The sequence below is a fragment of the Eublepharis macularius genome, chromosome 14 (genome assembly GCF_028583425.1).
Source record: "Eublepharis macularius isolate TG4126 chromosome 14, MPM_Emac_v1.0, whole genome shotgun sequence".
Taxonomy (NCBI): domain Eukaryota; kingdom Metazoa; phylum Chordata; class Lepidosauria; order Squamata; family Eublepharidae; genus Eublepharis; species Eublepharis macularius.
The window spans coordinates 7,541,209-7,554,919 of NC_072803.1; the positions used below are offsets into that span (position 1 = coordinate 7,541,209).

General features: G+C 43.8%; 1 protein-coding gene across 2 annotated transcripts in view; it reads left to right on the forward strand.

Moving 5' to 3' along the window:
- The first annotated feature begins 1,854 nt into the window (after positions 1-1,854).
- ARHGEF12 (Rho guanine nucleotide exchange factor 12) overlaps positions 1,855-13,711 on the forward strand; it is a 115,153-nt gene continuing 103,296 nt past the window's right edge. For both annotated transcript variants that reach the window (XM_054998577.1, XM_054998579.1), the window contains exon 1: positions 1,855-3,653. In XM_054998577.1, the coding sequence (XP_054854552.1) occupies positions 3,622-3,653 (32 nt within the window). In that variant the 5' untranslated portion in view covers positions 1,855-3,621. The remainder of the gene's footprint in view (positions 3,654-13,711) is intronic.

Consider the following 13,711-nt stretch of genomic DNA (forward strand, 5'->3'; position numbering starts at 1 on the left):
GCCAGCGAACAATGGTTGTTGTGGATTTTCAGCCCGGAAAATCCACAACAACCAAAGTATTGACCTTGATGGACCAAGGGTCTGACCTAGTATAAGGCAGTTTCATGTGGCCATATGGTCAAAGGATCTAGGGCACCTTTCCTAAGAGAAAAGGCATTTAGAGCTTTTTAATTCAGAGAAAATATGACAAAGGGAAGGCATGTTAGAGGTGATAGAAAGCCAGTCTGTTATACCATGTCTATGGTGGACATGCAAAACCCCCCAAAACATTGGAAAAAATACATGCAATTATTCATAAGATTCTAAAGATGACTATACAAATGAAACTGGAGGCTTTCTTGTTGGGACTAATGGACAAACAGTTAGAAGCTAGTCATGGTGCACTTTTTTTGTATATGACAACAGCAGCGAGAACCGTTATATGCTCAAAAACGTAAACCTAAAATATTACCTACAGTAGACGAATGCTGGAGATGATGGAGTATGCTGAGATGGCTAAACTTACGTCTCTGATTAGGGTAAAAGTCACTGGATAAATTATACCTGGAAGCCCCTTATTGACTTCTTGTGGGAAACAGAGAAAAATGAACTAATGGTTTGTGAGTTTGAAGACTAAGAGGTGAAGAAACTGTTTTAGAGGAAAAGGAGATGTAGTCACTTAGGGTTAATTTGGAGTTAAGCGATATGATGAATGGTAAAGGTAAATTTGGACTTAGGATATCATATGTAATATTTATATATCTTTTCACAGAGAAAATTGGTACTTATTCCTAATTTCTATTGCTTTTTTCTTTTTTGGCTGTTCTTTTTTCCCCTCTTTTTGTTTCTGTTATTTTTACTAATCTGGAAAAAAACTTCTTAATAAAAAACTTCTTAACGGAAAGCCGGTCTGTTATAGTGGTTAGAACGTTGAACTAGGATCTGGGAGAACCAAGTTCGAATCCCAACTCCACCATGGAAGCTTGCTGGGTGATCTCGGGCCAGAAACAGGCTCTCAGCCTAACCTACTTCACAGGATCGTTGTGAGAACAAAATAGAGGAGAAGAAAATGATGTAAGCTATTTTGAGTCCCCATTGGGGAGAAAAGTGGAATACAAATGAAGTAGCCCCTCCCTTAAGATCTGCAGCTCCTGCGCCTTCCGGTTTTTTCCTCCAGCCCTAGTGCACACATTCGAGTAGATGGGCTGTGGCGCAGCTGGAATCCATGTCACAGCCAGGCTGTCATCTGCCTCCTCTCCATCAATGTCCAGGAATGTCATAACCAGGACTGTGCTAGGGATCTCAACCTCCAGCTGGGGCCTGCGGATCTTTGAGAATTACATCTCATTTCCAGATGGCAGTTCCCCTGGGGGGGAAAATTCCGGGTTTGGAAGGTTGACTGTATGGCATTATACCTCACTGAGGTCCCTCGCCTCCCTAAATTCCATTCCCCCAAATCTCCAGGAATCCACCTTCTAACGCAGCTGTTTTCTCCAGGGAGACTGAGTTTTCCGGCCTGGAGATCAGTTGTGATTCCGGGAGTTCTCCAACTACCACCGGGAGGAGGGCAAGCGACCCTTGAGAGCAGGGAGTACGGGGCTGTAAACGCTAACCGTGCAGGAGAGGATGAAATGCTCAATAGAACAGCCACTGGCCAATATCCTACGCTTCCTTTTTCCTATAACTCATAAAGGGGGACTTCTTTCTCGGTCCAGGTCCTGGCGCAGGCGCACGATGAAGCGGATGGATCCTCTCGGGAGGCAGGAATGGCGGGGCACGGACCGAATCCCTGATCCCGGAGGAAACGAGTCCCGGTCCCGCCGGAAAGGGCCGAGCGCGGCCGAAGCCAGCCGAGCCGAGGCCGGGCCTGCCTGAGGGAAGCCGGCGGGGGACGGTTGGCCCTGAGGAGCGCCTCGCCTCGCCTCGCCCGGAACCGGGGCTGCCTCGTCGACGCCCGGGCTGCGCGGCCGAGTGGGACTGAAGAGGCGCCGCAGCAGGAGAAGGAGAAGCGGCGGCCTGCACCGGCCGACGACCCCCCCCCCCCGCCTGAGGGGGCCTGCGAGCGGCCGAGCCCCGTCTGGCCTCCGTCCTGTCAGGGCAGGATGCGGCGCTCGGGGGCCTGAGGGGAGCCCAGGCCGAGCGGGGCCTTCCTCCTCCCCGGCCCTCCCCGGAGTTCGATGGGCCCCGCGCTGAGGAGGGGGCGCTCCGAGGGGCAGCCCCGCGTTGGGCCCCAGTGAGGCGCCTCCTGCGTCTCCCGCCCCAGTTCCTCTTTTTAGGGGGGGGGCTTCTCCCTCCTCAGTTCCTTTTGAGGGGCTTCTCCCTCCCCATTTTAGGGGGCTTCTCCTTCCCCACTTCCTATTTTTAGGGGGGCTTGTCCCTCCCCAGTTCTTGTTTTGAGGGGCTTCTTCTCCAATTCCTACTGGGGGGGGCTTCTCTCTCTTCAGTTCCTTTGGGGGGAGGCTTCTTCCTATTTTAGGGGGCTTCTCCCTCCCCAATTCCAAGTTTTAGGGGGACTTGTCCCTCTCCAGTTCTTATTGGGGGGCTTCTCCCTCCCCATTTTACAGGGCTTCTCCCTCTTTAATTCCCATTTTTAGGGGGGCTTCTTCCTCTCCAGTTCCTGTTTTAGGAGGGCTTGTCCCTCTCTTTTTCCAGTTCCTTTTTGTGGGGGAGCTTCTCCCTCTCCAATTCCTATTTTATTGGGGAGGAGCTCCTTCCCCAGCAAGGGGGAGGGTCTGAAATAAACCCCCCTCTCTAAGAGGGTGATTTTCTGGGTACCAGAGAGGGAGTGTGGACTGCCCTCTTTTGCTTCCCTCCAATAAAAGGGTAGGATTTTTTAGACAGGTCCGCACATCCCTGCACTCAAAAAGGGGGGACCCCCCAGAGTGTAACAGCGTTTCCCTTCCAGGAAGACCCCCCTGGGCTAAGGCCTTTTGGGGTCCTTAATAATAACAACAGCACCCATTAGGAGCTCACCCCAGAGGAGGCCTTTGGCAAGGGGTCATTACTATATCCTAGACAGGTGTTTGGGCGGGGGCAAGAGAGGTAATTCACCTCAGACAGTTTTAGGCAGGCTGTCCTGTCACTTGGAGGGGGAGGAAGGAGATTGCTTAAACCCTGAAGGAAAGGGGTTTTTTTGGACGGGGAAGAAGAGCTATTCTCTCTGTTTACCTTCTTGTTGTGGGACATCATTGTGACTTAAGAAGAGTTACTGCACTTGTCGCGACTGGACACGAGGGTCGGGAATAACTTGAAGCAGATGCCTCTGTCTGACAGTTACCGACTTGACAACACCACCTTTTCCACCAAGTTGTTTTACCCCTTTCAGAGTGCTGGCAACGGCAAGATTTTGGGAAGGCTGAATCATGTCTCTGAAGGTCTTCTCCCTTGTTTTTTGTGCGGGGAAGATTTTGACTAGAGAGGGCTCCCTGTGGGGTTTTGTAAGTCCTCCCTGAGATGGATCTTTTCAGTGACTGTGAAGAACGCTGTTGTTGTTTTTGTTCTTAGTGGAACTCATCTTCTAAACCTCTTTTGGAATAAACTGGATTCTGAACTTGAGTGTGTGTATGGGAAAGTGACAGTGACATTGACATAACTAATATGATGCAGATTGGTTAAAAAATCGTCTCCTTGCCAAGGGCTCCAATGAGTGGCACACAGTCCGCAATCACGGACAGGTCAGTATGACAAAGGTTTTTGAGCACCCCCCCCCATCCCTGTTTTGTTTAACACTTGATTGGAACTTCTTCTAGTGTTAATCTTCTAACAGTGTGAAATGCACAAAGGTTAACAGGCCCAGCTAAATAAGGTTGGAATTTATTTTTGGAAATTACAGGGCCACTTGAGATCTGCTGATAATCAAGCCATTGTGGTTAGATTTGGAATTGAAATGCTTACTTGCTAATTTGGTTTTCAGTGCTTCCAACCTGTTGGTCTGAATGTACTGTGTATGAATCTCTGGTATTCAATCATGGTGGTAGGAGTAACTGTTGGAAGCATCTCTCAATTTGGACTTTGAAAATGTTTCCTGTTTTTGTGGATGCAAAACGTTTAGACTTTGGTAGAAGGGCCTTTCTGGCTAAGTGGGAAAGTATAGCTAATAAGTTGGCTTGTTTGCTTATCAAATAGTACATTCACATTCTTCAGTCATATACAATCTAGGCTTAGTTTCTGTCATCCATGATACTGGTTTGCAGTACTGCAATATTTTTAATTTATCTAGGTTCTCCAAGAGTGGATGGTTGTCTGAATCCTTTTGGTAGGGGAGAAATCTGCTTTTTTACGTGACTCCAATATGCTCTTTTCACTGTTTTATTTCCACTGCTATCCTGCACCAGTGCTCTCTATCTTTGGTTTTCTCTTGCTGTGCTTTCCTCCAGAAACAGGTGGCTTGGTAAAGCAGGCAGTACTGGAACCTAGGAGATCTGTCTTGGGCCTACAGGGTAGGAAAGTCCTATTGAGCTGTGGTTTTTCAGCTCTTGGATTTCCATAAGAAGTTGCATATGGTGTGTGTTTTTATTTTTAAACTTGTGTGTTTCTAATTCTTCCCCATCCCATAGGTGGGATAACAAATGTAAATAAAAAACACAGGAGTCACAATAGCTTCAAATAGTGGAGCTGAAATTCACCAACATACAGAGAAGAATGTTGAAAGCAAAAATGTTAGCTGTCTTGTCTGGCAAGTACTCTATGACTCTTCCTAAGTGGGTAGTTCCTATTTCACTGTCTCAAAGCAAGAGGCAAAGTGAAGTTTGGTCCAAATGTTTGACCTCGTGATGATTACTGCAACTGTTCCACAGGACTTGTTTTGCAATTGAGTCTCAGACAGCAGGAGTATAACCCAGAGATTCCAGAGCTGGCTACAAGACAGGCTAAGTGAGATAATTCTAAGGTGTTAGCAGAGCCTGTAACAAGACCTTTGTTTATATGAGGGGTGGGTGTAGTGTGTTTAGCTTATTTTAACTTTGAATAGACAGTTGTACATACATTTCCTCTTGTGTTCAGTCTTCCAGAAAAATAATATGAAGATGGGGATGTTTTGGTTTCTTCTTCTGTGGAGCATGTGCCTAAATACTTTATGTCATAACATTTTTTTTAGAGGACATCATTAGGAAGTGAATGAAGTTAGGCTTTTAGTAAAACTAGCTCCTTGCTGAAACACCGGAATGGCAAAAAAAGCAAGTTCTACTAGACAATACCCAGGAACATCAACAGCACAATGCCTTTTACCAGGACAAACCAAATTATTACAAAGTAGTGAGCAAGCTTTTGAGCTCCTCAGAAATCTTCAGCAGAGTGAGAACCAGAGTGGTATAGTGGTTGGAGTGTTGGATCTGAGGAGACCCAAGTTGAACTCCCTCTTCAACCATGAAGCTTGCTTGAAGATGTCAGGCCAGTCATAGCCTCCCCTCTCGCAGGATCTCTGTGGAGATGAACTGGAAGAGGAGAGAACAATTTGTGCCATCCCGAGCACCTTAGGACAAGGGTAGAATAAAGATGTGCTCAGACTAGATGCACACAGTCCATAAAGGGAAGGGGCAGGAAGAGATTTCATGGTATGTGACATTTTAGTCAGCCTTAATAAAAGATATTGTGCTGCTGCTGTGTTTGGATTTTTCTACTTGACCAAAGTGGCTGTCTGCAGTCTTTGTTGCAGGGAATAGCTGAACTGACTTGTCAAAGACAAGGCTTTGTCAATGGGAAGATTACTTACAACCTCTTTGCAATAGAACTTTGGTTATGGGAGTATACTGGGGATACACTACCCAGTCTGGCTTTATTAACTTTTTACTTAGTGCACCACCTAAAATTAATCTCCAGCTTTTCTAATATAAAGATGAATGCATTCTTCAGCTTTTAACCTTTCCCATCCTACTGTTTTCATCTCACTTCTCCACTCATTTTTTAAAAAATCCAGCTTGATGAACAGTTCTGGGGAACTTGGGAGCTTGCTAAAGTTATTTTTTAAAATCCCAGTGATTTTAAAATCACTACTTTTGTGTTTCCATTTTTTTTACAGATGACCAACATGGTAATTATTTGATCTTTTTTGTGATAGAAGTGATAGTGATTTGATGCTGAAAGAAGGCATAGTCTCTATTATCATTTTGGAACAGCTAAAGTAAAAAATGCACAGACTTCCTGAACATGCTAAAATACTTGCTGATGCTGGTGAAACTTTCCTTTCTGTCTGTAGTCCAGATGTAGTAACAGGGCTTTTTTTCTGGGAAAAGAGGTGGTGGAACTCAGTGGGTTGCCAGCATGGGGGCAACTCCTGGCGGGAGGAGGTGTCCCTGGTACCACATGTGCAAAGTGCGTACGTGTTCCCGGGACCATGCAATGACGTCACTTTGGGTCAGCTGGAACAAAGGGGGAGTTTTTCAAAGTTTAAATTGCCCTCGGTGGAAATTGTCACATGGCCGGTGGCCCCACCTCCTGATCTCCAGACAGAGGGGAGCAGCAGCGTGGAGGGTGATCTAAACTCCCCTCTGTCTGGAGATCAGGGGGCGGGGCCACTGGCCATGTGACCGTTTTCAAGAGGTGCCGGAACTCCGTACCACTGTGTTCCAGCTGAAAAAAAGCCCTGTGTAGTAACAACAGTAACTGATATGATGGGAAGCTTCTACTTTTCATGCTTTTTTGCTTGACCTCTGTCCTAGAAGACTCTCTCTTTGTAATGGTGATAAGATTGCTTTCATGGCCCCTCCCCATTTCAGCTCTGACTTTATAAACACTGTAACCCTATGAGGTGGAGTCTATCCACTAAGCCTAGGAAGCAGCCCATCGGTTGTCTTTGTGGCATGAGAAAAGCAGAGCCTGGGTAACCTTTCTAGGCTTATATTGGTAGCAGATAGGTCTCTTTCTTTTTGATTGAGGGAAGTTCAAAGTTCTTTGCCCTTTTTGCAAGTCAGTTTCAAGCATAGTGTTTTGTAATCTGGTTTTACTTGCCGGACAACTAGGTCTCTGTTGTTATTGACTTGTCCATAATCTTTATCATATCCTAAATAGCAGTGAACCTTTGGTTCTTCCAGGGGTTTACATATAGTCTACTTGCTTAGTACTTATTTCTTCAGTCTTATGTTGGATCAAACTGGGCATACATTTTCTGTCTGCATAAAATAACTGCACAAGTTTTCTTTGAAGGAAATGGTTCGTATTCAAGCCTTGTATGCATAAATTCTTTGAGTTTAGGAGCTGCTGCTGGATGCTTTATTTCCTCTTGGCTTTGGACTGAAACCAGGGTGGATACTTTGTGGCCAGAACTGAACTTGCTCATTCTTCAGCTTGCAGATGATCTCATCTGTGGAGATTTTTGTATTAAAATAGCCACTCTCCCCTGTATAGTAAGATCCTCAGAAGAGGCCTTGCTTGGAGTTTCCTCTTTGACTGAAGGCAGATTGGTGGGGGCGAGGAACTATTTATTTCCTTATTTTGGAACTCCTTAAAGCTAGAGCTGCCCTTGCCTTCTGGATGTTCATGAAAACTTTTTTTTTTAAATAATCATCTAGTCTTGAGGGTAAGGCAGATGCTATGTTAAATAAACCAGTGAATTTTAAAAAGTACGTTATGAGGATGTAATTGTTTCATAGTTCAGTTTGAATGAGTTGCAAAACATTCATTTTATTTCTGTTATAGTCAGACTCAGCAAATTACAGAATAAAGAAGTGCAATCAGACTGCATAAGACAACCAGTGAGCAATGCAAGAGGTCTAGAAATGACAGAATTTGAGAACAAGGTGAACGATATTCTTATCTAGAGTTGATTATGTTGGATCATTCTATAGAACCAGGGCTCATTTCGAGGGGGAATGTGCAGGAACGCAGTTCCGGCAGTTCCCCAAAGAGGTCACATGTCAGGTGGCCCTGCCCACCTGACTTGGCCATTTTGGACCCGTTTCAGCCTACATTGGGGTTGAAACGACCTGGATCGGGCCTCTGACGGGTGGTGGATCACTCTCCCACTCAGCAGCGGCCCGATCCTGACCATTTCGGGGCCCTTTTCAGCTCCTATTTGCCATTTTGGGCCTAATTTCTGCCCTGAATGGCCAGGATTGGGTCCAAAACAGCCAGGATAGGTGATGTCAGGGGGTGTGGCATACACAAATCAGTTATGCCAATGACACTTCCAGTGATGTCAAGGGGCATGGAATATGCTAATGAGTTATTCTAATGAGCTATGTTAATGAGTTCCTCCAGCTCTTTTTCTATGAAATGACCCCTGTATAGAACATTCTGGAAACAGCAGCTCTCTAGTTCCTTATATCTCCCATTTCATTCTATACCTCCAGCTCTATAAATTGTTAGACATCTGCAGGTTACAATTTGTCCACTTCTTAGTGATTTTAGAATTGAATTTGCAGCATTGTTGTACTGAGAATGGCCACAACTTTCAAAGACAAACATAACTATGGTTTCATCCTGATTCTCCATCATACTTTGTCTTCTGTCTTACAAATTGAACTGTATTAATTCTCTGCTTTGTTCATATTTCTGGTATATTTCTCTAGGCTCTTAAAGTGAATTTAATAATACCCTTTTCTGTATTTTTCAGGAAACCAATCCAGTCTACATTTTTTTTTCATTTCCATTTAACATTACTGCCTCTTAAGTAAAACTTGAGAATAGGAAGTCTTGCATCTCTTAGGTTCGTCCTGTTGCTCTATAATCTATTTTACTTATTTTCAAAACATAGCAGTAGTCTTTTCAATATGTCTCTTTCCCCCTAAGCTCTATTAAAATAAACAACTTCTGTAGTTTTAATGCCTTTTGGGTCCATCCTTGGCTTTCACTGAGGCGACAGGGTGACGTAACATCTGTCTTCCTCAGTTCATGGTCATAAGGAATTGCATAATAGAGGGAGAGAAGAATACAGGTCGGAAAGCAGGCAAGCTAGCTTTGGAAAGTTTTAATCTCTCACTTGTAGCAGGTGACACATGGTTGAGTGAGATAAAAGTTTTTTTAATTTTTTTTTTACTGGGTATACCAGGACTTAGATGGGATTCTGAAATATCAAAAAGGATCAGAGCTGTAGTGCATTGTATGGCTGTCAAAAACAACAACCCTGCATATACCTGCTTCCCTTTTTATCTGTAGTCTGACAAAGCTGAAGAGAAGCTATTCATCACTTCATATATTGAGTCCACTGTTGTGATTTTGCAAAAAGTAATGCTGAAAATAATTCTGGAGGAAATAGTATGTCTTTCTGAAATTGATATCTATTTTGTGTATTTTCTGTCAAATATATATATTTTAGTGTCAAAAGCCCCTACTACTAAAATAATGAAATAGGCTGGCAGGAGGATTTATGTAGAAGATTTTTTATTGCTGCTTTGCCCTGTCGTATGCTAAAAGTAACTGTTTCTTGTTTGGACTGGAAGGAAATGTTACAGTGCTTTCATGGTAGTTGAGAGATCTCAGTTGATGAAAACTAGTGCATCGCTTTCGAAAGCATGCTCATTTTCCTTGAAATTCAGAGCTTTTATTTTAATGAGCAGCCAAGATACTTAACAATGCAATCCTAAGGAGAGTTAACGCCGGTCTAAGCCCACTGAAATCAATGGGCTTAGACTGGAGTAACTCATTTTAGGATTGCACTGTAAGTTTACTAGTTATATTGCTTTGCTGGATTGCAGTACTTGGGTAACATAATAGTGTTGGTAGGCCCCTTAAAACAAAATAGGCATTTCTAGTCATCATCTTAAATTTTTCTTTACCTCTGTTGTCCATCTCTGTGTCTACACTCTGGTAAAGAAGGACATGTTGGTACCATTTAGTTCCTTTCTAAGAAGAGGGGGACAAGCAATTGTGTATTGCCTGCCTTCTTCCAAAACATATTTGTGCTGCTCTCTGGGTGCATGGTTCACACTAAGCAAAAAGCAGCACAATATTTACTTATATGCACCCTAAGCTGCTGTGTGAAGCAGCCTTCTGGGTGCATGATCCACTAAAAGGGAGGGGTTTCATACTGGTTGTTGCAAATGGCGGGCTGAAGCTCTTTCCAGACAAAGGATCTGGCCAACTTTCTGTAGCTTCTGTTGGAACATGGTTTCCCCAAATTTTTGACTGCGGAACCTCAGTGACATTCTTGAAATGGGCCAGAGGCCCTAAAATAGCATGATTGTTAATTCAATAGGTATCCCCAATACATAGACGTCCTTTTGGAATGCTTTTTCTTTTATTTCTTGTATCTTTCTTAGATTTCTTGAAAAAATAATTTATATCAGAACATTGCAAAATTACGAAGTCACTGTTTTGGGAGATAAAATGTTTTTGCATTTTAATGGGAAGAGCGTACTTGTTTTTTTCCTTCACTGATATCAAGAATGATCCTTGAAAGTTGGATATTGGGTGCAGCATCGAGTCTGTTCTATATTCTGGTTTTGCTGTAGCTTAATATGAAAATCCAGTTTCACACACATTGTTCTCGAAGTTCCCCCTCTCCCGAGTCCCTGAGCGCAGCAATTCTTAGAAGTCTCTCCAACCTTGTCCGTCCATGGCTGCATAACGGTAGGTGAACAGGCAAGCACATTTAACAAAACTGAATGCACTGCTGTGTTAGCAGGAGCACCGAGGTACAGGTAGAAGTGTGGGCCAGTAGTGTCTTTGTGACAGTGGAAGGGAAAGGAAGTCAGTGCAACATCCAGCCCCAAATAAAAAAGAAGGCAAAGGTTAGCAGCCCTCTTCTACTTTCTAAGATACTGCTGTGCCTGGTTGGATCTTGCAGCAGGAAACCTGATCATCCAAAGTGTCCATGCTTTTCTCTGCAGCGGCTGCTCTTTATTGAGGAGTGCTGATGAACATCTCTTCACACGTTCATTTCCTCTATTGCAGGCGCAATGTAAGTAGTCTGCATTGGGGAACTTGGGTCAACCACTTTTTCCATGCAAGAGCCTGCTCAGATGGGGCCTGTAAAGGGGAAGCAGAGGCATAGATTGTCCCCTTTTCTCGCTGCTAGCTCAAAGCAAACATCCTCTGCTCTGGAGAAGGCCTGCTACCTTGCAGAGCCCTGGGACACCACAGAGTACACATCAGGAAACCTTGTGTTGGAACATTGCAAATAAGCATGAGTTGCTCTTTAATGAGGGACTTGCTTTCTTACAGCAGAACCTGGAAGTAAAGCACTGAGCATCAGCACCATCTCCAATATATTACAGACTGCACCAGCTGTTATGGAGCCATATCCCAGGGAGCAGCAATCTAGTATGAGCATGCTGGGTTGTCCCCCCCCCCTTCAAGAAAAAGTTGCCAGTTGGGGTCATTGCCATCTATCAGAACTAGACAGTTATCAGCAGGCGTATTATTCTGCTAGGAGACAGAACCAAACTGAAGCGTGATTTTCTGGTTTTGAAGAAAGCTGTGGGGGTTGAGGTAATTATTTGGGTGGAGGCAGCCAAACACACGTAAAACCTTCCCTTGCGTTGAACTGATTGTGACACGAATTAGTACTGCTTATGGAGGATTAAGATTGAGAATAGTAGTGATACCAAGTATTTCATTCTATCCAGGACATCTCCTTTGGATCCAGGCTGAAAGAAACCAATGAATGGATCTTCATATTTAGTACTAGTTAACAGTCTTAATAGGGAGAAAAACACCTCATAATGGCTGCCAAAATACTCGAGGGACACATTTTTTCTTTTCTGTCTTCTGTATCCAATGGCTAGTTCATATTTCATTTTTGATGGAGCCTGTAGTTTTTACTTTGGTGATGAGTGAGTGAGAGAGAAAGAACTGCAAACTGCTGCATCTTATGCCCCCTAACAGTATAAGACATTTGCATATCGGTTAAACTTAATGAAAAACTGACCCCCCCCCCAATAGTTTTTTGACATACACTTAGTATATTGTGGACAAAATCAGTCACACCAAAACAACATCCTTGAAAATATGTTGTGTGTGATGACAATGTATGCAGGAATTATCAAATTCCCTCTCAGTGGCTGTTGTCAGGCAACCACAACAGTATTGCCTGCCTTAAAGTTTTGATTTCTGCCAATAAAAGTCAGGGGGAGGGAACAAGGCCCTTTGCAGAGCTGTCTTGGCCTGTGAGAGAGGACTCGTTGGGACCAGGCCTGTCAGCAGCCACCATGCTACTGGCATGACTAATCGGAGCCTGGCTGCTTGCTACTACTCAACAGCAGCAACTCCTCAAAAGCCATTGTGGTGTAGTGGTTAGAGTGTTAGATTAGGATCTGAGACACCCAGATTTGAATCCCCATTCTGCTATGGAAGCTCACCCATTCTCAGGCTAGCCTATCTCACAGGGTTGCTGTGAAGATAAGATGGAGACAAGGAGAATGATATAAGTTGTTTTGAGTCTCCACTGTGGAATAAGTTGGGGTGCAAATGAGGGGAATAAAGAAATAAATATAGCTGGAAATGTTTTGGGGTGGGGGGAGATGAAAGGTTGGTTAGTAGGAAGGAGAAAAAGAAGCAGAGAAAGATGAAGATATGGGAGCTGCTAGGAGGAGGGAAAGAATAGTGTGAGTAGAGTGATACAAGGGGAAGTGAGGTACTCCTCATAAGTCCTTGCAAGTTCCCCATCATGCATTTGGACCTGGCCCAGCCTAGCTGCTGGACTTGCACAGTTTTCCCAGGGAGTAGAGATGGGCACAAAGGGGGGGGGGATGAACTGTGCGGTTCGTGGTTGTCGCATTTCACGAACCACGAACTTTAAGGAACCTGCCCTGGTTTGCGAACTGGGTCGTTTGGTTCATGAAAACATCACTTCTGGGTCAGCAAATTGTCACTTCCTGGTCAGCAGAAGGTCTGCAGAAAGCCCATCCCCCATTGCCTAGGAAACTGATGGATTGGGGACAGGCTGTCTGTGGTGATGAACCAAAAACCGAATCAGACGAACCAACCTAAAGTTCGTGGCAGTTTGTCAGAAGTGGGCTCTGACGAACCGCCAGTTTGCAAACCATGAACCAGCCTGGTTCATGCCGAACATTGGTTTGTATTTCAGTTCGTGTCCATCTCTACCAGGTGGAGGGAAGCAGAGAAAGCTGCAGGGGGAGGGAAGCAGAGAAAGCTGAAGACAAGGCAGATAAAAGTAGGTTGACTGGTGGGTGGAAAGTAGAGAAGGATGCAAGAAAATGGGAAAGCCTATGGGGGTGCTTAGAGAAGGGAAAGAAGAAGCAGTGGGGGAGGGGAAAATAAGATGCCCTCACGAGTCTTTGCAGGTCTCCTGCTTGACATTATCTAGTTCTGTATATTACATAAAAATCTTCATACTATGCACTTGTTAGAAAACATTTTGAGTGAATAAGTCTTGTCTTAAAAAAATTTCATCCCCCCAAAATATTTTATAGAGTTTTATTCAATATTCCCTCAAATTCCCAATTGCTTTATTAGAAAAAAATGAAAGAAAAAAGTCCTCAGGAAAAAAATGAAAAACATCTCTACCCAGTCCTTCTGAGAGTGCTATAAAATTCTTTCTTTAACTATGACTTGGTTCCTAACTGTACGGATTTATTTATGTGCTGCTTCCTGTCTTGAATATGATATTGATGATCAAGCATTTAAAAATGTTTTTATACAGTTTGTGTTGTGACTGTTCTAAGTATTCTATCAAAAATGGATTATAAAAAAAAATGGATTATGTTTTTCTAAAATTCTGTTCGTGGCAACATCTATAGTACATATTATGCATTTAAGAGGAATATGTTATATAGTTACAGACAGCACATGTTACAAAAATAAATCTTTGTCAGCAGGTCTCCTAACAATGTTTAAC